Source organism: Epinephelus fuscoguttatus, linkage group LG3, assembly GCF_011397635.1.
Source record: "Epinephelus fuscoguttatus linkage group LG3, E.fuscoguttatus.final_Chr_v1".
In the NCBI taxonomy this organism is placed as follows: domain Eukaryota; kingdom Metazoa; phylum Chordata; class Actinopteri; order Perciformes; family Serranidae; genus Epinephelus; species Epinephelus fuscoguttatus.
Window position 1 is genome coordinate 7,368,293 of NC_064754.1, and position 27,594 is coordinate 7,395,886.

At 40.7% G+C, this 27,594-nt stretch overlaps 1 protein-coding gene across 1 annotated transcript in view; it reads right to left on the reverse strand.

The window, feature by feature from the left end:
• Positions 1 to 27,594, reverse strand: part of LOC125885939 (voltage-dependent T-type calcium channel subunit alpha-1I-like) — a 219,987-nt gene that overhangs the window by 102,555 nt on the left and 89,838 nt on the right. Inside the window, exons 9-14 of the mRNA XM_049571799.1 lie at positions 18,044 to 18,195; positions 15,276 to 15,461; positions 13,799 to 13,916; positions 12,795 to 12,950; positions 10,216 to 10,297; positions 6,511 to 6,677 (exon numbers count right to left, since the gene is read on the reverse strand). Coding sequence (XP_049427756.1) covers positions 6,511 to 6,677; positions 10,216 to 10,297; positions 12,795 to 12,950; positions 13,799 to 13,916; positions 15,276 to 15,461; positions 18,044 to 18,195 — 861 coding nt within the window. The remainder of the gene's footprint in view (positions 1 to 6,510; positions 6,678 to 10,215; positions 10,298 to 12,794; positions 12,951 to 13,798; positions 13,917 to 15,275; positions 15,462 to 18,043; positions 18,196 to 27,594) is intronic.

The following is a 27,594-nucleotide window of genomic DNA, read 5'->3' on the forward strand; positions in this document are numbered from 1 at the left end:
CATCAAAAGCTGGTACTAATCTACTGTATATTGTGTAGTCAGGCTCTTTCTTTGCTGCCAAACATACAGAAACCGCTATGACTTTTTTGTCCCAGAAAATATAATTGAATATCAATGACTTTATCAAATCAAATTGTCATCACATCAAACAAACTGTTTATCTCAAGATATACTGTACAGCTTTGCACCAATGCAATGTGTTAGTGAGGAAATTGCTTTTTTTCCAGTCAGTGAATTCTGCTTATTGTGCTATATGTTCTATCGATTTCTGTCTACTGCTCACACTGAACTGAGGCTAACTACTGTACTGAAAAGAAATGTCCCCAGCCTGGGTCATTTGGTCATTAACGAAATAGGCCTACTTCACCCAGAAAATGATCATTTGTATATTAATTACTCACCCCATATTAAGATAAATCTATGAAGAAAACTTTGCTTTTCTTGTGTGCCTCCAGTGAACAAAGAATCCAAAATCAGAGAAAATTCCTTTAGCAACATCAAACTCAGGCAGTATAATTCAAGTCTCATTTGTCCATTCATATGCTCACTACTTCCCTAACAGACAGCCCTTTCTGACAGGGAACTGAACACAAAGTTAATTTTATCTTTGCTCTTTTCAAAGCCAAATTTTGTGGACAAAATCAGTAATTTTACCTCAGTGAACATGGGAGCTGCTCTACGGCTGGCTCGATCATTCAGTTAGTTTGTGTTGTTTTGTGAATTTGGAGTTTTAAATTGTTAGTTTGGGTCTATCAAAGTCACACAATAAAGCAAACAAACTACCAATAATGGTATTAGTAGACCAGCAGCTCTCATGTTCAGTAAGGTAAAATGACTGATTTTGTCAACAAAGTTTGGCTTTGAAAGCAGCATAGATAAGTTTCACTTTCCGTTCAACTCCCCGTTGGAAAGGACTACCTGTTTGGGAAGTACTGAGCACATAACCGGACAAATGAGACTTAAATTAGACTGCAGGAGTTGTGTGAGAGTTTGTAAATGGACATTTTGATATCATTTTGCTGTTGTTAAACCCCTTTCATCAGTTCATCAAGAATTCTTTCAGTTTTTGGATTCTTCGTTCACCATGGAGGCACGCGAGAAAAGTTTTTTTCATGAATTCAACGTAACACAGGGTTAGTATTTGACAAACGAATGGTCATTTGGGGGTGCTGAAGTATTCTTTTAATACTTCAAGTGAAGTGATTGAATGGCAAAGTGTTTTTGTATATTATTCTTTTGACCAATAAACCCTCTCCCTTTCACTACTGTTAACATTTAAAAAAAATTAGGGTGCTTTCACACCTGCCCTTTATGTTTCAGTTCAGTCAAACTTAATATATTTGCCACCTAAGTGCGGTTCGTCTGGGCAGGTATGAACACAGCAATCACACTTGGGTGCGTGAGGTGTCTGCTCATCAGATGTACATTAATGCTGATTATTTTTTGGATGCCTTTAGAGACTGCTGTCCACCCAGACTCCCGTTGTTTTTGATTGTAAGGATGAATCCATCATTCTAACTGTGCTGTGGGGCCTACAGCTCTACAGATGCAAACAGGAATCCATGAGTCTGCCCAGATACAAGGGGTCATCCACAGGATACATACTGTACATATAGGGTAATTGCATGGCACATACGCGAAGGCTAAATGCATTGTTTCTCGTAAGGAACGTCTTAAAGGGTTTGGGCCTTATGATGTGCAGTATAGACTCACGGGTAGCTTGCCGAGGAGCAGCAAGGCGCCACTGTCATGTTGTGTTTACGCATGTAGAATTTACATCCAGAACCCTTCTTCAGGAATCTAAAGGAATGTATACATCAGTCTGTTTTGCACGGACAAAGAACCTTCTGAAACTGGAGAAGGGAATGACCACCTTTGGTTAGGAGGATGGCTTTGTATCTCATTATGCTATCGAAATGAGCTAATATTATGAATATGGACGAGGATGTCTTACAGGCCTTAAAACGTGGCGTTTGGGGGGACAGATGAGAGAGAGAGTTTCGAAGACTGGCTGAATCTCTCCCAGATTGCTGCAGAAATCTGAAACTGATATCCTGGCTTGCTAAAATAAAGTTCTTTTTAACTGAAACAAGTCTGTATCAGCGGAGTCTTTTTCTTCACCATCATCTCACCATCTTTTTGTCATTGCAATAACAAAGGCCTGATAGACTACATGCGCAACATAAGACCTTCTTGAAGACGTGGTCTCAGTCCATTTACGGCCTCCATCTGAACCAACTGCAGTCTCATTACACATTGTTTGGGTTAAACATGATCATGTTACAGTCCTGGAGGATTATCAATGTGTTAATGCTTAATATGCACATACAATGCATCAAAACACTGGTACAGCTGTCTGTTTGTAACTTTATAGAAATCTCTCTAATCTCTCTCTATGATACCAAATGTGTAAATCTCTATTTTTATATCTTTAGCTGTATTCTTTTTTATTCTATGTTATATGTTTGCTGTTGTGTCCATGTATGTCTCACTATGGACCCTGAGTCTGAAATAAAGATAAAGATTAAAGATTAAAACATTAATTTCTAGTTGGAGCTGCATCCTCTAATATGTCTTAGGTCGCAAAATATATCATATATTTATACTAGGGCATTAACGACTTAGATTTTTTTCAGGTCGACTTATCTGTCAATAAAGTCTAAGTCGAGTCGACAAGTCATTTGATGACGTCATCACATTGACACGACGGAGGAAAGTGAAGTATCTCCACACATGTGATGTGTGTCTGTCACTCTCAAGGCCCGAACATACTCAGGTGTACTATTAGTGGAGCGGACTCCGCGAGAAATGTCCACAGAGCTTTCATAGTCGAGCGCACTTCCGCGTTGTAGTTTCCTGTAAAAATGTCGGTGAAAAATCCCTGCGATGTGAAAAATACATGCCGAGCAGTCACTGGTGTGTGGAGCAGAGTCCGCGCGGTCGTAAAATCTGAGCTTTGCTCGCACAGGGCTTTGAGTCTGCACGGACGTCCGCGGAGTCCGTTCCATGTACGTTCCGCCCGAATATGTTGAGGCGTTTTCTCAGGCCTATCACCTTCTACGTTCTCTGCAGCCATGTCACTTGTCTTGTTGTGGTCTTGTGTTGATTTCCCCTCTACGCGCCAAGTAACGTTACCGCCCTTTTTATGAAGTGACTATGACTATTGATTAAGTCAAGGATAAAGTATCAGCGTAAGCCAATCAGAGGCAGCGATTGCATTCCGTACACAAGCACACACAGAGAGAGAGAGAGAGGGAAAAAACACTACCTGTCGACTCCTCCCTCCCAAGTCGACACGACTTGTGCCACTGACGTCGACACATCGACACATCGACTTTTCTGTTAATGCCCTAATTTATACTAATGTTACAAATGCATATACTGTAAGTCCCAAAAAAATAGAAGAATATCCAATTAACTTTTTACAACATGTTGACTTGTTTTTGTGACTTGTAGTTCATTTCAAATATTTTTTCTTGTTAAAAAATAAATCTTTAATGCCACTTTGTTCTTTTAATCCCAGGTCTTTACGCATCATCATCATCTTCCAGATGTCATCAGACACATGGACAAATACCCCTAACTAAGCCGCACACCCATTACACTGATGGAATTTTGATTGTGCTACCACACAATATGGCAATGCATCATTCGCCCCGAGTTTCATTTGAGTCCAATCAACAGTGTCTGATATACTGTATAAGACAGTGAAACAAACAAACCACCCAACAAACAGATGGAACTGATTCATAGCTCCGGGTGTGATTTCATCAAAGAGGGCCAAACGCCATCAGAGTTGCTGATAAAACTGCAGCAAAACGTCAGCACAAATCATGAAACAACTTTGTTGACTGCTTATTATTTTTGTACTTTTGTTCCAAGTGATGTAACATGTGCCTTCTGATATCAGTTACCTTGGAGTGTTGTGAAGGAAGAGGAGGAGACTTCACAGTGAAGTGGATGTTGCACACCCACTGTGTTTAACATTATAACCTCTGAGGTGAGAGCGTTGCTAAACGACAGCTTATCATCTCTCCAGTTTTCACTCCCCTCTACCTTTCTGTCACTGCATCACCATCTCTCTGTTCTATTGTACCCTCTCTACCTCTCCCTGATGTTCTCTTTCTCTCTACTTCTCTCACGTTGTCTGTGATTAAATAGAGGAGGGACACAGACAATTAATACACATTGTCATGGCAACTGGATGCTGAGCCAAATCCTGCAGAACTGTTTCAATTTCTCCCTCCCATGGTTTGGGTTCAGTCGGTTCAGCACTGATGCATTCCTACTGTGTTCATGTGATTTAGAATCTTTGCATATACCAAGCAGGAACCATCAGGGCTGAAAAAAAACTGCAGTTCCTCTTATGTCCTCATGAGGCTGACTCCAAGAGTGAGTTACCCCACACAGACCCCCAATTTCACAGCAGAAATAAACATGTTTATAGCCTAGTATGGATTTTAATATAACTTGATATAACTCACCCATTTAAATTTTATTAAGTCTTAAAGTCACGCAAAATTATGGGTGTGGTTGCTTTGAGTGACAGGTAGGTATCATCTGTTGACAAGCTGCTACCACGGCAACATCATTAGTTAGGTAATGTAACCATGGCGTAACCCCAGATTTAAAGTGTAGCTGTAGCCGTTACTATTCAGTGTGTTTTCAGTTCATTAAAAGTTAATTGGAACATTTTAGACATCTAAAAAATAGTCTTTTTGAGCATTTAGTTGGACGTAAACACCCTCTAAGGCAGTGGTTCCCAACTGGCGAGTTGTGGTCCATCCTGAATGGATCGCAAGTGGCTTGCTAAAGTGTCAAGTTTGTAAAAAACACATTATATTTTTATTTTATAGTACTTTGAATTAAGGGCAAAAATCTTTTATTTTGAAGTACTGCTTCCTGCCGTAGAGTGAGTGACAAACGGGTAACTCTTTGACAGAGACAGCAAACTAGCTGGACGACATGGCAAAACTCAAGTACAAGTATGACGCTGAATATATTAAACTGTGTGGACCTTGAACCAATGACTAAGTAGATATCTTCATCCTGTGGCTGGACCAATTGGGAACCACTGCTCTAAGGAGTTGGATATTTGTCTTTTTAAGTAAGTGCATTTATTTTTAATGGTTTCAAACCTGTTATTTTGCTAGGGAAAATTAGCATTAGCATTAACACAGTTAACCATAGTTGTAAATGTATTGTGCTAATCAAGCCAGCAGCTAGCATTAGAGTTATCTCCATCTGAAGATTTGAAATGGATGTTCACAAACCAGTGGTGGCTATGTCCATTATTTAATACAGACTATGACATATAGTGAATATGTTTGTATGTTGACTGCAGGATATGAATAATATATTATCTTAATAAGGAAGACCCAGCTAGCTGTACCGTAGCTGAAATATTTGGATCATCAATGACAAAATAAAAGCGTTTCTTGCATGTTCCACCATTGTTCCTCTTTTAGGAATTTCCTTCTACGACACCCTCTGGCGTTGACAATGATCTCCTGTTAGCCTTTGACTTAAGAAAGTTTTTATGTATGGGGACAAAGTTGTTTTGCACTGGTCTGGCAAAATCTGTTAATTTTCTCTTGTGCTAATCTGCCATGCTTCTTGTATATGTGCTGTAAAATGCAATACTTTTCAATTGATTTATGTCTTTTTATAGTGCATCACGTGTGTTTTACCACAAAGTTGAAGGTTTGCCCGAAACTGGAACCTTTGGTTGAAACTAAGAGTGGTTTTCCAAAGCATGCTGTGGCTTTTTAGAATGATCAATGTATTTTTCCCCATTACATGCAGAAACTGGTAATTATCAGCAGTACAACAGGCAAACCATAAATGTTCCTGTTTAGTTATTTTTATGTTTATATTACAAGTTTTATTATAGTTAAATGCTAGAGCTGCTGTTGGGTGTGATCAAATGCAAATGGGAAACTTACAAGTCTGAAATAGTAAAGTTTTTAAATTCAGAAGCCACAGTATTCACATACCAGTTTCACAGTATCCATGTTTTCTTTTGTTTGTTTTGTCTGAGTTTGATACTTCAGCAAACCTAATGAATTTATTGCAAGTCATGCTCTCACCTAACATTGTATAAAATACAATAAAACTAAACGTTCACTGTGAAGGATTATCCATGCCATGCCAGTGTAATCTGTGCAAAGAGATGTTCATATCAGACTCAAATCAACTAAAACTTACACTCTGTGGAAAGGAGGAAAACTAATTTATCTCCCCTAAAAGCTGAAAATAGTTCTTAAAGTGTTGATTTGAATGCTTGGAAAATGGTTGGCAGTGACGCAAAGTATACACATCATTTGTTGTGAACAGGCTGACATCAGAATGGTCCTTTACCTCATTGTTGAACATTATTTTTTATGAACATGTTTTGGATAGTAACATAAGCCACACAAAAATCCCATGCCGCGAAAACCATCCCGAACTTTATGTTGACTGTTACGTCTGCTAATGTGCATGTCAGAGGAGAAGAGTATGACTGAGTACCAGAGAAAGGGAGCGTCTCTCCAGGCTGCTCTTGCCCAGACTCATCACACTGCTCTTTCTGGACTCCATGGTGAAACTCCGCCTCTCTGAGGAGTAGGATCCCCTGGGCCCTGAAAGAGCCCCCAGCTCCAGGTGACCATTGGGTGTCAGTGTGCAGATCCTTGGGTCTAGAGGTATTTCAACAAAGAGAGAAAGTTAAAGAGTCATTTTGTTTATTTGTGCCATCTATCCAACGTTCCCATGCGGTGTCTATCGAAAGAATTATGAATTCTCATATGCTTTTACACTGTAAGGCATCATCAATCCACAATTTTAGTTCATTGCTTTGATGCTGTCATAAGATTACAACTATTTTTTTTTTTTTGCCTCAACTACTCTCTGTCAAGCTGTACTGTCTAACTTTACTTTACCTAGTAATTTCCCATATTATTCAGAATGACATTTAACAACCCCCAGGCAATGGGTTAAAGTCTGCTCTGGGTTTTAGATGTAGAGAGCCATTGTAGCAATAACACAGTAAGGCTTTTATAAATTGAGAAAGAAGACAGCAGGTTATGGAGGTTAGGAAGTCTGAGTAAATTTGGGCATTGCAACTATAGAAACTTAAAGAGAGCCATTAGATTAGTTTTGAGTTTAAAAGCGCTTTTCAGTCTGGTTTTTAAAAGCTCCTCTCAGTTGAAAAATACAAACGTAGAAATCTACAAAGATAGCTTTTTCTGAGGCACTAACTTCTGGTTTTGCTTTCCGTTCAGTCCTATGAATTTCTCAAGAAATAAAATTCCTTGAAGTGGTTGGGATGATAACGCCGAAATCTGCTCCACAGCTGAAGATATTCCTCAAGTGGAAATACATAAGTAGAATATGACCCTTGGCTCACTTCTTAAGCTTCTTGAGACAAAAGAGAGATAAAAAAGACTTTTTAAAATGTAGAGAGAGGATGAGAATGACAACTCACTGCCCACTCAAAAAAGGAAAAGCCAAAGAACCAAAGGTAATACCTCTGAGCTGTGTAAGTGGACAGACACCTTGTTGTATTTCCATCGATATCAGAACAGACTGCAGGGTTTCATCTTTTGCTTACACTGCACTGCAGAGATCACATCTCCTCTGCAGCAGTAGCCCACTCATCCTGCATAGAAGTGATTCCCCCAGTCTCTAAACTTATGTTTAATCCTCTCTGAACTAGACTGTTTACTGGGTCTGTTGAGGAAGGCTGGAACAGGTTCATTGTGAGTTCTGGATAAAGATAGAGCTCATTCATATTTCAAGACTGCTGGCTATTCTCTGAGTTTTTGTAAGCCTTTGGCGCATAGTGTCTTACTTTTGGTTTTTTGGGTTGAACACATGAATAAGCCTCGCTTGGAAACAAAGACTATGGGCTTAAATGTGAGATGCAACAGATTGTTGGGTATGTTGTTCAGTTTTGACATAAATGGGAAAGTCTGGGATTTCAATATTGGTAGTAGTGGTGAGTCAAACTTATGGGCACAACTTACAGAAACAAAGGATTTGGTTTAAAAATCCTCCACTTCTGCAAACCCTGCTTTTAATTGTACTAAGTAACATAGACATTTGGCAACACCTGAAAGCTGCTTGACACTTTCCTGGATCCATATATCCATGTATAAATTTAGCATCCAGATTGTCCATACTGTAATTCAAACATGTTGGTTATTCTGCACACATGACATCTACTGCATGTAGAGCTGCAACAATTAATCTATTAGTTGTCAACTACTTAATTAGTTACCAACTAATTTGATAATCGATTGAATGCGCTGAGTAACGTTTAATAAAAACATCAATTTTCTGATCCCAGCTTCTTAAATGTGAATACTTCCTCTGTGACAGTAAAGTGAAGGCATCTGGGTTGTGGACAAAACAAGACATTTGTCTTTTATGGCTTTGGGAAACACTGATTGACATTTTTTCACCATTTTCTCATATTTTGTAGACCAAACAACTTATTGATTAATCAAGAAAATAACTGACAGATTATTTGACAATGAAAGTCATTGTTAGTTAGTTGCAGCCCTAATTGCTTCTGCCCAGGGAGAGGAATCCCTACTCTGTTGCTGGGGAGGTTTCCTTATCCAATTCAAGAGTCAAAAGGCCCCGACACACCAAGTCAACGGTCAGCCATTCATCAGTATTGGGCCATTGGTGAGCATCCATCATCATAGTCTGTGCAGTGTGTCCTGCACCGATGACCCTCGTCGGCCCCCATCGGCTGTTTCTAAGCCAATTCAGCATACTGAATTGGCGTCAGAGACAGCGAAACCCAACAGTTAATGAAATCTCTCTTATTGGCAGTTCAGCTCAGCACACAAGAAGTGAAATGGAAGTGAGGCAAGTAAACAAAACAGCTAAAGTCAACAGGGAGTAAGACCAAAACAAACTTGTTACATATGGTTAGATTACTTTTCTCTAGCCACTGAGCTCTTTAACAGAAATGTTTCCTGATGGTTCGCATTGTTCTTCACTGGCATACGATAAATATGGTCTGTTCTTTTAACATGGAATTGTGTTCTTAATGTTCTAACTGGCTAACTAGCATCAAGACAATCTTCTGGTTTACCTTTTTGAGTGATAAATACAGACTGTCACTGACTGCTGGTAGGAGAGTCATTTCCTCTCACATGGGCGCAGAACGTATGAGCTGGTTGGCCATTGGCTGTAGTCTTTCTGGTGTGTTCATGTGCAACTTTGTGGCCAAGGTCTGGAGAGGTGAGGCGACGCAACAGTCAGCTTTCATAGCTACTAATTCTTTGAAGTTGGTTTGGTGTGTCTGGGCCTTAAGGAAACTGGTGTTGTATACTGTACTGTAATTGTTAAACCTCTTGAGGCAAATTTGTGATTTGTAACATTGGACAATATAAATAAAAAATTTGACTTGGTTGTTAAATGAGATTAAAAATTGTCGTGACATTTATAACCTTGCGTCACCGAGCTAAATCACAAATGTGAAGTATTCTGGAACCTTTCAGTTCATTTTCTATTTCCACAGGGCAGCATCAGTGGGCACAGACCCAAATGCCTCTGAATGCAAGTGGATACACTTGAGCAGCAGAACGTGACCTACAACCAATCAGAGCAACGAAATATGAAACAAGCGCTGGGTGATAAATGCAAGTTGGGGTGATACTTGGTTCATTTTCAAGCCGGAAAAAAATTGTGGCCACACAAACTTTCAATTCTGAAATTACAGTTTACCCTCGATTGTGTTTCTGAAAACATCTGAGGCAGAAAACATGCAGTGCAGTAACAGAATCTTGATTCACGTTCAATCAGCACTGCCTCGTTTGACAGTTTATCCTGAGTTTCGTGAGTGTGGTGCACTGAGTTGGACAGAGCAGACTGGACTCAATTACAACCAATCAGAGTCTGACGTATTAGAACAGTTGTGACTGACCCAACCTAGGCCACGCTGGCTATAAATCTGTCTGAACAGAAGGGAGATTGGAAACATCTGCCAGAGCAAATAAAACATGAGCTCGCAGATTCCAGGCTAACATATTCATATTTTATGTTGGGAGAAAAACTCTTGCTGTATTTCAGCTTGGTTATGGGATATAATTATGATTTTAGAGACATTATGTCACAACCTACACTAGATGGGTCAGTTGTTTTAACTCGAACTACTAACCAATAAACCTCAAATAAAATAAATTGTAAGAGTGAGATGAAAACATGCCATCAGCTCACCAGACAACTTTATGGAGTCGTGTTTCTCGCTCTCATCAAAGGAGGAGTGGTCGTCATCCGAATAAGAACGATTGGCGTCACCCTGGAGACAAAAAGAGGAGCGAGGGGCAGACCGAGGAGAGGAAGAGAAAAAAGAGACAGGGAATTACTCAGGGTTCATGCTATGAGGGGGCTTGAGAGTGCACTGTAACAGATTTCACAGATTTTGTTTCAGGACCTTAAATCTCCTGTGTGACACCAGTCAAAGCCACGGACTCTGCTCTCTAACGCATTTGAGGTTATCAGGGTGGCTCAGATCTGTGTTGTGTCTTAAGATTAGATCTAGGAAAAACCCTCAAACAACTAACACACTACTGCCCGAAAGTAACCCCGGTGGTTTGGTTAGGACAATGGAATTCCCATTTGATCTCCACAATGAGAAAATCTGGAGTAAATTGGCTCAATAATACCTAGTATATGGCAGTAATAGATGAGCATTGGAAAGTCAAAGAGCCAGGGGGGAAAGACCTTCAGCGAGAGAAGCAGAGAGAGACAATGAAAGGCAGACAGTGGAAGACTGATGACTGTATTTTGTTTTGGCATTTCAGAAAGATCAATCAAAAGCCTTGTGATTTGTGTCAGTGTTTCCCCTCCAACACACACAGGCCATGAATATTGTAATCCTTTGATCCGTGCAGGAAAAGTCAACTGGATTACTCAACCGCACTACAATTTTCCAATGATACATCTGTGAGTTTGACAGTTGATGGCAGATTGACAGAATCATTTTCCAGTGTTTTCCGCTGAGATGAATTGTTTTGGAAATTACACTGTTGTGTTGAATACACCATTATTATGCTTTGACTGCTGGTACAGCCTCAGATAAATAATTTTGACCAATACTGTAATTATCATTTCTACTGTATAAAACAGATTTTAAACCCTTTGAAAAACTAGGCTGTCTTTGCTCAGTTTTCACCCCTGATAGAGTATCCACAGGCTCATAGCATAGTTAATACATGCCTAAACTTGGTATGCAATATATCATTATTTTCACTCTAGTAGTAGCAATAACTCTATGCATGTCAATCTGCTGAGTACTTTGATAATGAAGATATGCCAGGCACAAGAGCTGGGCTTATTTTAGCTGTAAAGGTCACTGCAAAAGGTTAAAGTCTTTGAGAAACACAGACAGATGGATAGATGTCAGCTGCCCATAGGGGATGACTCCATGCACAGAATGCATGGATGGAGACAAGATAAATATAGAAGAGATGTCAAAGTTTGAAAGTTTACTTTAATAGATTGGCAGGCCATGTTTTGATAAATAATTAATGTCTAAATATTCAGGGTTTCTACACTGTCTTAAACTTATTTTGAAGGACTTTTAAGAGACTATCCAAATCCATTTCCCTCAAATTCAAGGACTCATAGTCTGAGACATGGGTCAAGGTGAATTACTGTCACAACAGTGAGCATTTTTATAATGAGACCTAATAGGCTTTACAGAAGCTCACAGACAGCAATCAAAAAGAGGCTTGAATGTGTAAACACTTCCCAATAGTAATAGTGTGTTACAGTGATGGCAGACGATATTAAAAGAAAATCAATTTATATATATAATATAATATAATATAATATATATAAATTCAAGCACTTTCAAAGACCCATGTCTATTAATGTCTTTTTTCAAAAACTTCCAATGCCTTGATTTTTTCTCTTAAATTCACAAAAATTCAACATTTCAAGGACACCTGGGAACTCTGATGTTAGAAATCTGGTACTTCTTTGGGAAAAGTTATGGGATAATTGTGAAGTAAGAGCCTATCTCAGAATCCATCAGTTATCGTTCTGATGACAACAAGCCTCTAGATGCCGAACCCAATATTTTGGGGGACTTGGCTTTGCCCCACCTTGCCCAAGACTTCCTCTTCTGTGCACCAGTCATTTTGGTTAATCTCTGTAAACAGATATCTGCATATGAATGTAGGATAACTTTTTAAAAAGCCAAAAAAAAGCTATAGTGGATGGATGACAGCCGATAGGTTCATTTGACAATCTGCTACTATCTAATAGATTGCAATTCGGCAGATGCGTTAGGCCTCTTTTTGCTCTCCACAGGGGCTGTTTACCTGCTGCTGTACTCAGACTACAAACTGAAGCCAGCACACTCTGGATACCAGAATCTTGTCCCCTTGGCTACAGGTTCTGCATATGTCTGCAAACATCTGTTTTTAGAGATCAGTAAGAGCTGCTCCATCACTTTACAAGTGTTAAACAAAGATTCATTTTCACAGTATTACAAATTTGGCACTCTGGAGTGAATTATTGAGTTACTGTGAGCTTGTTAAATTGCTGCAATTCTTTGGTTGCTGTTAAAGGGCAATACATGTCAGTGATAATTTTAAATATTTCACCTCTCCTGATACAGGCTGAACTTAATTAACATTTTCAAAAGGTTGGTAATAAATAAGATCAACAAACCTGGCCCCGGCACCCCGATCATCAACAACTCAATTCAAATGCAGACATCAATTTACGACAGAAACAAGCTCACGTCCTGTAAAGTGAAGCCAGTAATTTGCAATGAGTTCCCTTACCTCTGCCTGAAAGCCTTCAACCAAGATGGCCACCAGCAGGTTGAAGAGGACGTAGTTTCCAAATGTCATCAGGGCCACGAAGTAAAGAGCAGCAAGTGGTGAAGTGGCTGCCATACCATTGTACAAAACTGCATTCCAGTCCTCTTGAGTCAGAATCTGGGAAAATTACAGGGATAAACACACACATACAAGGTGTTAAGAGGACACAAGTAGACTACTTCAACAGTTTAATTAAATATGGATTCAAATACAACATATTAAAGTTTACAGAAAATGTAACATAGACTTGTAATCTTTAAAACATTTGTTGCACATAGATTGTTACAGATTGGGATACTAGCATTAAACATGCCTAAAAATATGATTTAGGAAACTTAAAAATGTATTTATAACCAATATGCAATCTTGTACAGCATTAGGATGTTAGATAGTCTCTACATACAGACTCTACATTCAGTGAATGTAGAGTCTGTAGGCAAACCCCGGAGATCTTGCCTCCGGAAGAAGAGCGGAAGAGCCCTGGTTTCCGGTTGTAGGCTGTTTGTAGTCCACGTGATATTGACCAATCACGTTTGAGCCGGCTGCAGTTGTTGCCAGGTTAAACAGTCTGTGCGGTGAGCTAACAAGGCGGAACATAATTGGCGTCACTGCAAACTCTGAATCCATCGCAATGGTTCAGCATATTTACTTAAATAGAAACGGAAGTTGGAAACGGAAATTCGCCTCCTCCGCCCAAATCAAACCAGAATGCCAAAAAATCAGGGGTCTGCCCCCAGAGGCTGTGCCGAATACAGCCAATGGGTACCGAGAATGGAAGTTAGATGACTTGATTTACAGGTAATATTATCTATGCAAATGTGTGCAGAAATATATCATATCCTAAGAAATACATGTAAGTCATCTGCAAAAATGGCAAATATGTCGACTGAAAGTGGAGCAAATATGTAGAGATGTGTGTGAGTGTGTTTTGCGCATGCTTATCCAAACAGTGATTTGCTGATTACCTGGAAAACAGTGACAATAGCCCAGAGCAGGGAGTCAAAGTTCTTCCTGTCAGGCACGGTGTCACCGGTCTCTGTCTTGAGACTGAACTTACAGCCAAAGATGTGCATCCCCAGGATACTGCAACACAACAGCAGAGCTTCTGATGATATCAACATACCATACACTCTAAAAATAAATGATCTGATGTACCTAAATGATGTTTAAAAGTGGATCTTTTTTAGATTTTTTGAAGCATGATTCATGTCAAGCTTACTTTTAAGAGCTTTGGGGTGTTATGGCTTTTCTCTGTCTCTGCTGCTTGTTATTTTATAAATGCTGCCTCTAATATGCAGTTCTGTTATCAATTGTTTTTGTGCTCTAGCTGCAGCCAAACACTTCCTTGGCTGGGGTAATGAGGATGAATGTGAATATTTGAATGTGACTGTACCCTAAAGCCTGGTTACATAAAATGTCATCTACTCCAATGGCCTTGTTCTTACTGTTAAGTACTATACTAAACACTTAATAGTAATGGAAGTGGCCCTTTAATGTGTGCTTAATTGCACACAATTGTTATAGATATAGACAATAACTCCTTGCAGGGAACCCAAGAGCCTGCTTTGTCTAGTACCAAACTGTGAAAACCATTAGAAGTAGTTCTTGTGAATCATGCCCAAAGAAACCAACACCCGAGGACAGCACTGTTGTGGATATTGTTTCCAAAAGTTGTCTTTTCAACCAGGCAATTAAGACGGAGTTAAACTGACACTGACCCTGTCATGATGTAGCAGAACACATGTTTGCACTTACAGCTTGATCCTGTTTGTGTATGTTGTGCCTGAACACACAGGAAAATCATTCTTGTGTGTGTATTTTGATTTCCTCAGGGTCATTTTATTCCCACATCACCTTAGAAAGCAGAATTAAACAAACTGGCTCAAGTGGAAAGCGAAGCTGAGAGGGAGGGAAACAAAGACGGCGAGCACCGCAGCCATTGATCATCCACTGAAAGACCTTTTAAGCCTTTAGAGGGGCTGCTGTGTCAGTACTTGAGCATCTACAAATGTCTGCTTGTTATGTTGCTCCAGTTCTTTAAGTGTCTGCTTGTTAAATTCTAACCAGATCTCCAAGTGTGTGCTCGTTACATTTCACCCAGGGTTAATAGCTGCAGCGGAGCACCGTGACCCTCTGCGCTTCAGTGTCAGCTCTTAAGCAGGTGAGCAGGACTTTAGAAAAGACAGAAACTGGCACAAACAAACACATAAAAGCAGAGGATGAAACAATGTCTCTCTTAGCCAACGCACTGAGGAGACGAAACAAAAGAAAACAAACAAAAAATCACTATTTGAAAGAAAAGGATTCCGTGCCTTGGTACAGTTGTCAGGTAATGAGGAGCAGGAGAAGCATGGACAGGTTGTCTTGTAATCTATAACAGGCATTTTGACGAACACAAACAGAAATAGTATCTATATACAGAAGGTATGTGTATCACCTCACCTGAAGATAAAGATAAAGAGCATCAGCAGCATGCAGAAGGTGGCCACATTGTCCATGGTCTTCATGAGGACCACCAGCTGTCTCCTCAAAGCTGGCATGAACCTCACCAGCTTCAGCACCCTCAGCAGTCTGAAAGTTCTCAGCACAGACAAACCGCCATCGGACTGGCCGATGATCTCACACACACTGAGAAGACAAACACAGATCACAGAGACAGCTAAGATTAAGAGAAAGACTGTTAGATTATGACAAATTAAAGTATAAAAGATGAGATAGGCAGTTTAACTTTGGCGTTATTGGGCAGAAACACCATAATAAACTTTGAAGATATTGTAATTCAAGTGGTCTGACTTCTGAATTTTCTCTTGGCGCTGTTTTCAGACTTTAGAAATGCTAGCCCGTGACAGGAGACTCTGGACAATCACAGATAGTTTTTGTGTAACAAATGCAATTATGCATGCATGGAACTTTGCTGAAGGTCTGATGTAATGGTGGAGAATGCTGCAGAGAAAGTTGCTATTCCAGCATTGACAATAACTGCCACGGTGTGAAGCAACCCAAAAACAGAAGGCCGACTTATCAAAAAGAGAGTCTAAAAAGAGTCTGACAATAAACACAATAAAACACATGTTAATATCATCGAAGCAGAGATGGAGAGATGGAGAGAGAGAATGTTGCTCATAATTTAGCACTCTGCTAACCAGGGCTAAAAGCCCATGGCTTCAAGTGTGCCCTCCTCCTCTCTTCCCGCCACTACAGACCAGATCGCTGAGAGGACATTTCCAGAAACGGGTCTTCAGTCAGCAGCTGAAGCATCTGGAATCCAACCAGCACGAACCCAAGCTACTGGGAACCGACAGCTCTGCCCCCCCACCAGATCGCCAAACTGCCTTTTGCTGCCATACTACAGGTTAGACCCAGCACTGCTGCCAGCCACTAGCTCGCTGTGACACCAAGCAATGGGGGATTTGCACTGACTGGATTTGAACGGCTACAACCACCAACCTAATGTCCATCTCTAGAGCTGCTGCCCAAAGAAGCAGTCCACAGCAGGAGGGAGCAAGGCAAAGGGGAGGTTAGCGAGCTAATTCTTGTCTTATTTGTGATCCGATAAACGCAAGCGGTAAAACACCATAGTGACAGGGGTTCAGCTAAGGAAAATGTTTTAATTCCGCTTCTAAATGCCAGATGTCATGATTCCCATCTCTATATTGGTCATTTCTGAAGCCCTGAATCAAGTACAGTGATTGTTTGTTGTTGTTTTTTACATCAAATGCCACTTTTTAAGAAATACTTTCAACCAATCCTACCAAGTGTTGGGAAAGGGAATGACAGTGCTTTTAATAAATGAAAAAATGGACAGGATTGGTTAAGGTTAGAAAAAGATTATGATTTTGAAAGAAATGGAAATGGAAAAAAGTGAATGGTAATTCAATGTATGTGATGGGCCAGGGCAGACTCCTGCGTGAGTCAGCTCCGTGCCCATCCACCATCCTGACCTTCACATCCTTACAATCCGCCTTGATTCATAATACTCAGTGTTTCATGCATTGGCACTAAATGTTGGCACTGGATGCAATGCATGGATTGGGAGGTGAGGATTCATCTAATATGAATGTCATTCCTAGGATACCGGGCTGCGATCCCAGATGTCATCTGTTCACAGTAAGCCGGCTTTACATTTCTTGACAGCAGGTGGTAACATTAATTAAATTCCAAAGAAGTGGGTAGCAAGAGCAGCAACAGCCCAAATGGCTGAAAAAAGAGTGTTCCTGGGTTCTTATTAAAGTTTAAGAAAGACAAAGTTCAGCATCAGAAAATACAAGGAAAACTGTTTCAGTTGTGGCCCTACTGGTTGATGATAAAATAATCTGTGGTTTGAGAGCATATAATAATGCTGCCTGATGAACTTAAAGTATAAATCTCGGTTCCTCTGCAATCTACAATCAAGACTTAGTGATATCAAACTCTCACTGTTAAATGTGAAGTGCTGATTCATTTCCTTTGAGTTCAGGTATGTATTTATCATTAGCATAGAGCCACTTCCTGTGGTGGAAAATCTGGCTTTAAACAAATTTGTCCTCTAATGAAGGTGTCTATCAAAGGCTCGACTCAGCACACCAAAATGGCATCGAAATAGCATCAGCTCCGCATTGGCATAGACTGAATGGGGCCACTTTTACAGAGCAGCTCAGTATGAATAGCTGAGTACATTCAGATAGATGAAGAGAGGGAAATTGGTAGTGGAGCGAGAGATAAGAAGACAGATGTAGATATGTTCAATCAACATGTATCTTCTGTGACGGGCTGCACATTTGATCTTGTTCAGTTTTAGTTGCTTTGATGTGTATTTGATCTCGAGGTTATAATGGGGATCACAGACAAAGGCGTTCAGCCAGATGAATTCGAAAAAAAACGCCAGCAGATCAAAGGCGCAGCCACTCACCTGAAGCTCCAGGCGCACACAACAAAAGACAAAACCTGTTTGCTGCTGTCTGACGCTTTGGCATCCAAATACATACAGGTGGTACATTTCAATCACGTAGAATGCAGATGACAATTTGACAAAGCATGGCATGAATAATTGAGCTGCAGGATCTCTTTCCAGAACAGTCTGGCACACCAAAAAAGTATCTGACTGAATTACAGCAGTCAGTATCACAGAAACATAATATTTTTGCCCTCCAAAAGCCGCCTCTCTTACTTCCCCTCTCTCTGCCAAGATATCCTATACTAAGTATATTTAGGATTTTATATTGTGTAATTACCTTATGATGACGATGATTCCATCAAAGACATTGTAGGGGTTTCTCAAGTAGTTGAAGGAGCCAAATGCAGTGAGTTTGAGGATCATCTCCAAGGAAAACATGCTGGTGAAGACGATGTTGCAGATCTCCAGAACATTAGTGAGCTCCTCTGGCTAAGAGAGCATAGTGATGGATGAAAAGAAGAAGAGGATAGGAAGAGACAGAAGGGAGAGAAGGAAAGAAGGGGAAAGAAGAGAACAAGTTAGAGCAGAAAGTACGCTAAAAGTACATACCCACATTGCAGACCCTTGTAGCTGTAAGACTCATTACACACTAAAAAGCAAAATTGTTTGATGCATGAACAAACTAGAAGGTAACATGGAGAGTGCAGATCTCTGCCAAGGCTAAAAGCCCTATCTCACAATGGTAAAGAATGAGAAAAATTATTTTGTATTTGCCCCTCTATTTAGATTCGTTCAAAAACATAATGTGTTCTTTTTTAGCTCATGCTACACCTTTCCACCAGGTTTCATAAAACCCAGGCCTATAGTCTTAACATAATCCTGTTGACAAACAACCAAACCAACACACAATCAAACCAAACTGAAAACATTACCCCTCTGGTGGAGGTAAAAATGACACAGCTTCATTTACAGCCAGTTCAGCAAAATACACACTTTGCCTGCGGACGAACTTAAACTTAAGGTTATTTGTGTAACCCTAGTTCTTAGAGTGGCACGAGTGAGATGTTTCACTATACCATACTGAGGCACTGAAATTAATGTTATGAATGAGAACTGAGATGACTGAGCTTATCAAGGTAAGCTCTTGTTGTAAGACTTTGTTCAACTTTAATCTGTCTACGATCTACTTTGGCAGCCTCTGATTGGCTTTTAGCTAAATTACAGCATGCTAGTTAACCTGTTAACATGCTAACATGCTGAATGTTAGCTTGCTGTTAGCCAAATTCCAGTTAGCATCAAGCTCTTAGACGATTCTTGTTATATGCCGATCAGTACAGTATGCTAACATACTGTCAGTGTGTTAGCTAACATTTAATATTATTGATCCCATTGCCTTTCTTGGCAAGACTTGTAGCATTAAAGCACTATGATTGGCCAGGTGTCCATCCTCACATGAGGTAATGGAATAATGCTGATTTTGACCACAGCCTTGAAGCTTTTTCTGCCAGGTCTGCCAGGCCTCTCTGGGGCTGGAGAGGCAGTCATAGCAGCTGAGAATAGAGCCAAAGCATGGAAGGCATGTTGGAGGCTCCACATCCAGGGTTGTGCAGATAACTAGTTCTAGTTTTCCAGCACGCTCTGCAGGCTCTGGCTTGACTGTCAGCTCTGTAGCTCCAGCAGGCACCACTAACCCAGGCTCCACTCTGTTCCTCAGCCAAGGAACCAGAGAGAGGGCTGGAGGTGGGCAAGGTCTGTGCCCATGGTTGAGGGCTCTCTGTTGGCTTTCCTCAAGTGTCCACATTCACCTTAATCTGGAGCTGTGGACTTTGGAGCTGTGCAGAGATTGCATGTTCTCCCCATGTCAGCATGGGCTTTCCAGGTTCTCTGGCTTCGCTGGATTGTCTGTCTCTATGTGTTAGTCTTGTGATCGTCTGGTGACCTGTCCAGGGTGAACCCTGCCTCTCGCCCATTGTCAGCTGGGATAGGCTCCAGCCCCCTGCGACCCCTAACAGGATAAATGACTGAATAAATGAATGAATATGGACCTTTTTGGGTGGAGGGATGTCAAGCCCTTGCTCTTTGAACCTTTGTTTTCTGTGACTGGACAGATGATGTCTTGTGCTCTAGTCAATCATAGCAGGTAGAGTGCGACTTGCAAAAGAAAGCAGTGGAAACCATAATAACGTGGTCTGGATAGAGTTAGCCTGTTTACTTGCTGTGCATAGTAACATGGTTACATTTGCTTAGCCTTGCTACAGTTAGCATGCTGAAGGACGAGTATCTGGACACTTTTTTTTCCTAGGATGGCAAAGGGATGACCCACCCTAATCTTCCTCTTACGGGCTAGTGCTTGATGCTTTTGTTGGTTGGGTTGGTAAGGGTCAGGCAAGAGGAGTGACATTGGTAAGGGTTAGGGTAAGAACGATCAGAGGCAGAGTAAGGCAGAGTAGAGCCGGTCAAGCCTTTCACCTTATGCTTTGGACAATGGCTTTTAATACAACTTAAAAGCCACTGTCACATCCAACTTAAGCGTTGGATGACCACCAGGCCAACAGACCAACCTACCATGTTAACCTTGTCATACTTTTAAGCACTAGCTCAGCAACAAATTAAAAAGCTAGATTAGAATGATGAGGGGAAAAAAGTCAAGGCAGAAAGTAGACGGAAGAAATGAAAAGAAAAACAAGTCAGAGAACGGGATCCACAAACTACGGACGGTCCCAGTCAATCAATACTTAGAGGACATCAGACTATCATTTAGTGTCACTTAGGCTACTCACACACTTACACACATGCAGTGCGCACACATACACACACAACAAAAATACCATGTTTAACTATATTTTGTCAAGAAATGAAAAAGCCAAAGGAAACTACACATGGCTGAGCTCTTGCTTTTTTTCTCCATCTATCTATTGGTCCGTTCTTTCTTTTGCTTCCTCATCGCTTTGTCTAGTTATCAGCCGTTTTACTCACCATGGATCGAATGCTCCAAATTGATTGGTGGAAAGGGCAAGGAGAAGGACAAAAGCTTTTACGCACAACAGCGCCCACACACACACACACACACACACACACACACACACACACATGTTTATGCCAGTAAAAAGCACAAGCAAAGTGTACTGGTTAGCTGCAGTTTTAGAGGATTACTGACAAATACACTGACAAGCAGTCAAATAGCAGGTATTGTTGTTCAAACATTGCTCTGTGTGTCCACATCCCTACTGTCTGCTTCTCTCCAGCACAGCAGCACGTAGCAGGCAAACAAAACATAACACATTTTGCCATCAATTATGGATGGTGGAGACGCTGCCATGAAAAAGGTCCAACATTTTATTCCTTCCACCATAGAAATCCGAAAGACACTTGTTCTCCATACAATGGTCTAGGAAGCCATGATGTAATACTGTATGCCTATTCAAATCCTGGAGGTTACAACAAAGCATTTGTTAATGTATTGTTACAGTGATAAAATTAGCTCTTAGACACACTGCCAGTATTTAAACAACTCCACTCATTCTTTTTAACACTTGAAAATTGGCAGGAAAAGTCGAATGAGTTTATTTTTTGCCTTCCACCGTATGCCTTTACATTTCATTTTTTACTTGCTGTCAGTCTCGAGTTGTTCATCAATTTCTGTCTTTTCAGAGGCAGCTGACACTGTTTGAGTCCCTCTCTCTCTTGTTCTGTCTTACTGCTTCTGTCTGGCTTTGCTCAATACAAGGAAGAACACACACACACACACACACACGCACACGCACACACACACACAAAGGGCTAAATTTGGCACAATCATGATTTCCAGCACATCACTATTCCACAGAGCTCCTCTGTAACTTCAGCAATGGCACTTCTGACATTTCACCGCCCCGGAATCAATGAGCACTGTGTGTTTTGCATTTACATGTCTATCCATGGGCATGTGTGCGCCTGTTTGTATCGCTGCATGTATATATGTGTGTGTTTGTCGGCACTAATGAGTGTTTAGCCGTGTGAAAAAACTGGCTAATGATGCGTGCCCAGCAGTGTCGGTAACGATGTGACGGCTGACCGCTGTTTGCAGACCAGCCGAACAGCGTCGACAGCCCCCGGAGATCCATTACTGCAGTCTCATTACTGCAGACCTGGGAACAGATCTAAAGACGTGTGTTTTCCAGTCGGCTGATGTATGGAACAAGAAAAGAGGAGCGGGGATTTGACATCACACTGAGGACAGTTGATTCATGAGAGTGAACAGTTTGTACTTGTAAAGTGAACTAAAAAAATAAATGAAAAAAGCAATGTCAGTACCTGATGTGAAACAAAACCTAAAAATAAAGCTGGTGCCAAATTCTAAGAGGGTAATATTAGCACATACAAACTTATGTGTGTGTGGCTCCAGGATCTGGAAAAGCAATGTGGCCCTTAAAACCTGCCTCTGTTCACATGAGTGATCGACTCTACCATACACTGATAACCCTTTAATGTCTGTCAAGAGTAATTTGACTGATACAAAATTAACTTTGGCGTGGCTTTTAAAATGCAAAGGCACAAAGGTAATTCCACCTACCGAGCAGCAGTGCGACATGAACAGCACAATTGCAAACATGCATTGTTCAGCAACTGTAGAACTCATGAGCAGAAGTCAATTGTGCTGCTCTGATCTTATTTGTATCAAACTTAACAGAGGTGTTTTGGTTAGGGTCAGTGAATGCGCTCTAGCCTGCTACTCTGCCAGCATTAGAGATGTGGAAATCAGTCATGTTAACCCACTGGACACCGGAATGTAGACTGAAAAAAAAAGCGGCATCAATCTTAGAACCCTCCTTCTTTGTGACTCAATGAAGAAGTAACAATCATAGTTCTCAGGATGCCATTTTTCAGGCTCCTCTCTCTATTTCACAGGAGGCACTTTGTCAGCACAAGAGGAATCATGAGTAACATAAGTAGAGGTCGACTAAAAGTAAACTATCGTTAATGGCTGATAGCAGCAACCTCCACTTGTCATGTGGGTACGGCCATAAGGCTTTTGCACGGACTACCCCACATGCAAATACAAGGTAATGTGTGCTTTAGATAACTGTCATGATTTAGACTAAAGTTAACTCATGTGGGATGGCTTGATGTGTTTATTAGGGGCATAATAATGTTGCTGGTTATAGAATAACATTATGTGCTTTCTCTGTTTTGCTAGCAAGCATAAATTCACTGGAATTAAGTAGCGAGCCACTGGCACTCACTACGCTCCAGCCATGAATGCTAGCTGCACGATCAGCACCTTGGGGAGCTCTGCGGCAGTCCTGACAGCTGTGCTCTGTTATATGATGAAAACAGGTTTGAATAATATTCCACAGATATTTAGTAAGATCTTTCTTGTATTAGTGATCCCACACCTGCTTTACCTCGGGGAGCTTGGGTGCCTGTCTGCTAGATCTGGTTCTGACGGGCCTTCACCTCCCGCACGAGGAGATCCGTCTCCTCAGCTGTAAAACGCTCACTCTTTGCAGTTGGTAGGTCCACCATCTAACTAGCTCTCGGTCATGCGCTCCAATCGCGCCTCTTTTAAAGGGCATGAGAGGTGACACTCTGATTGGCTTCTTGAATGATACGCCCAAAACACACCCATGACTAATTCACAGAGTAAGTCCAACCCTTTTAGACTCTCTGCCATGGTGCACAGTCTAAAAACGCGCTGTCTAACTAGCAAGTGACTGGGACACGCCCATGCGCCGCACGCCTGGCACTTCGCATTTTAGACCATCTAAATAGGGCCCTGAGTGACTCTCTCTCTTAATAACCTTGTCAAATGACTTACTGATTAATCAGCTAAATGTTCAGATTTATAACTGTTTGAAGTTTTCTCCTTGAATTCACGGTACCACGGCATGACTAACTGATGGACACATGGTAATTTTGCGGGTGAAGTGTTACTTTTAGACTCCAATACTAAGGTATTTGAGCAAAAATGCATGTTTCTGGGAATCACTGAGCATACGACAGGTTACATGTGACTTAGATTATACTGCATGAGTTGAGCGAGTTTGTAAGCTGATGTTTAGATATAGTTTTGCTGCTGCTAAAATTGACCCCCAGCCAATCAATAAATCAATATGTCTGCCATTTTCCATGGAGGAAAATACACCTGCACAAATTCAAGGTAGTACAGCATAACTAATTTACAAATGGTCATTTTGTGGGTGAAGTATTCCTTAAGGTCAACACAAAACAGCTGTACGTGACACACACCTGATCATCCGCACCCATTGTTTTCCATGACCCTGACACTCAGGGACAGGAAATAAGCACTTTTGTCAAACCCTTACAATTTCCTCTGTGTGTATGACGAGTCAGCTTTGTACTACACCTGTTATTTGGCACTTGCTAAATTATATGATGCCCTGCGACACAGCAGGAGTGTTGCAGCTACACAGGAGGTTGTGGTGGATAGTGTTGTTGGATGTTGGTTCCTTTTAACCATGACTGGGACCTTTCCCTTACCTTAACCAAATAGTTGGCTTTAAACATAACCAGATCAGAAAACACACACAAATCATGTTTTTATTCAACAACAACCCTATTTTGTTCTTTAGTCATACATACATCCCACAGGACAGTTTCATGACTTTTTGCAACAAGTTCAGCCTTTTACTACTCGAGTGCTTTTAGCATCTGATACACAGCGAGTCCGACCCCTGTTAGTGCAACACCTCTTCACCTGTCTCATGTGATGGTTAACAACCCACAGCCACATCTGTGGTATCATCTATAAATATCAGTAATGTGATAATGGAAATCATAACAAACCTAAATGTCTCTTCATGTTGGCACGTTTGATGTGGAGAAAGATAAAATCTCGTTAATAAGAGCCTTTTCATGTTTCAACCGCCACTTTGGTTAATGCACATATCCATCTTGTTAAGGCTTGTCCCGCTGCCTATTGATTCTTAATCCTCAGGTAGGGTTAGAAGGTTGCATTCATTCACAACACAAATTTTAGATGCAGTGTTTCAGTGGCTCAGTTGCTCTCATTTTCTATTCTAAGACATCCAACTGTTTGATGCGGATTGATTCATTGTCCTCCAAAACCCAATTATGATTTTATTTTTGAATTTTCTGACCCACTTTTGCTTTTGATTACAAGACAGGTTTGGTTTCTGCTGTGATTTTAATTTGCATGTGACAGCAATCCCCCCAAATATTTGAAAGTAAATATGTGGGTGTTATTGAATATTTCAGATGTGGCCGTGGCTGCTCCTGCAACATCAATCTGGTAATTTCCTTGGGTTTTAATCTTGACATTTTGGCAGAGAAAGACAATCATTCAGTGGTGTTGTTTGATCTCCATCCATCCCTGTCAAATCTTCAAAGTGCCCATCTTGCTGCTGCATTATTAATTCCCAAACAGCTGTTAAAGTCTCTGAAGTGTCTCCTCACTCGAGCAATCTATCCTGCTCAATGGGGGATATTGCCTTGTATTTTCAGTAATGTGCATGATGTCATTGTATCTAATGTCCCTTCCAAGACAATGACTGAGTGGTCTGATGACTCTATCACAACAATTATGATCATATTTGTGATGTCAAGAGCAATTCAAGTTGCACTTGCCACTGATGGAATTCATTTAAACCAAGACGTTATCTTGATTGTATGGAATATCTTTTGAGATTTACAACTAGGTCCAGTTTAAAAAGTATTACTGTATTAATGTAAGTGAAAGGAAATCAAGTCATCTGCACACCTGCCATCATTGCAAATACCCAACTGTTTACTTAGTCCATGCCCCATTAATTTCTATTGCTACACCTGCTTTCGATTCTTACTTAGCATGTAAAGAAAACAATGGTAGACTGACTACTAGAAATGCATAGTTATCTTTGAAACAACGGGTCTTTCACATCAGAGATGGACAAAGACAGACTTCTAGATTCTGGCCGGCGATTGGTAATTTTGTTGGTGAAATCACAACTTGCTTATCTGCTGTAGCTACCGAGCTAATGAACTTAAGGTTAGCCCCACTAGTTGGGTGAAAAATGCTGCCTCTGGCTGACTTCTTTAAAGGGACAGTCCACCCCATAATCAAAAATACATATTTTTCCTCTTACCTGTCCTGCTATTTATCAGTCCGGATTGTTAAAGTGTGAGTTGTTGAAGATATTGGCCAAATAGATGTCTGCCGTCTCTTCAGTATAATGGGATTAGATGGCCCTTGGCTTGTGGTGCACATATTGCCAAAAACAAACAAACAAACAAACAACAAACACAATACATTTGAAAAACTCAATAACAATGTCCCATTGACCAGGTTACTCAAAATAATCCACAGACCTTGTGAGCAGTTTCATGTATGAACTATGTATTTTCTTCTACCAAACTTCACCTGCCAAAAGTATCACCATGCAGAAGGAAGCGTGCATCTACTCATCATGCTTTTGACAGTGTGAGAGTGCCCTGAAGCCGTGGCATGCAAAACTGACTTGAAAAGACGCAGTTTACTCCACTTTCATAGCATAATTTCTCACCATGGTCAGTTAGCCTACCCTGCAGGCGTGCTGTGTTTACATGGCAACTCACGTGGGACTCGAGAACTAGCACCAGCACTAGCCATCAGCGAGTTGCCATGTAAACACAGCACACCTGCAGGGCAGGCTAACTGACCATGGTGAGAAATGATGCTATAAAAGTGGAGTAAATTACGTCTTTTCAAGTCCGTTTTGCATGCCGCAGCTTCAGTGCACTTGGATTACGACAGACAAGCCATTCTGACATTTTTGAAATGCATTAGCGGAGTTTTATTACATTTTCAAAATGTGGGTTCCATGCACTTCAAGTATAGCTGTTATTCCGGGAAGCTGGCATCCTCCGATACCCCGAACGAGTTTGTGGATTTAAAAACTACACTGGACTTCTTGTCGAGGGTCAGTAAGTACTGTATGTATTTTCATTCTAAAGTAGCCATTTCTTTTAAGCATTAATGGCGTTCCTTTCAGTTGAGCTCAAACATTAGCTAGCTCAGAGGTGCTAGGTGAGCTGGTGGTAGATGCACGCTTCCTTCTGCACAGTGATACAGTTGGAGGGTGTTGTTTGGTAGGAAAAACTAGTTTCTACATAAAACAGCTCACAACAAAGTCTGTGGATTATCTTAATTATCTGGGTTATGATTTCTGGAAAGAGACATTGGCTGCGAGTTTAAATTAGTTTTTCAAGAGCAGTTTTTTTTTGCCACTTTGAGCATCACAAGCAGTACGCCATCTACGGCTGATATGTCCATCGTTCGGCCACTCACACCAAAACAATCTAGCTCAAGTGCAGCTGTAAATGAGCGGTGTAGCTAGCTACTTGTCAAAAGTCTTAGATTAGAAGATTTATAAACGTTTATAAACACCCCTGGGCACAGGATGAGTCATCAAGCAATTGAAAAATGTTTTACCTGGTTTTACAGAACGATAAAGACTTTTGATGTCAAAAATACTCTAATACTGATTTTTTTTTTCAACATATATTTGGCATATAACAAGAGGCAAATGAACAACCAACACAGGGACACAGCACTGAAACTATGACAAAAACTATATTTTTGATTTTATGGGGACTACAAGGACGCATTTGGCTACTACTGTCAGTAGTATAGTATGCAAGTTATAAAAACATTTAACACCTGTAGCTCATATTTGAGCAAATAAATAGCAATTAGAGCAGATAATGCATTCCTCTACAATTTTGATCTTGTATTTTGGGTTTTGGATCATCAAATCATGTTTCAAATAACTAGTTTATTGTCTAAATTTTCAGTAGCAAAGAATAAATATTCAAACATGTAATGAGTAAATGCAAAGCAAGTTGTTTGGTATGTATTTGGCTGGCATTTCCCCACACTGCTTATCTGCTGTTTCCACACTGACATAAAGA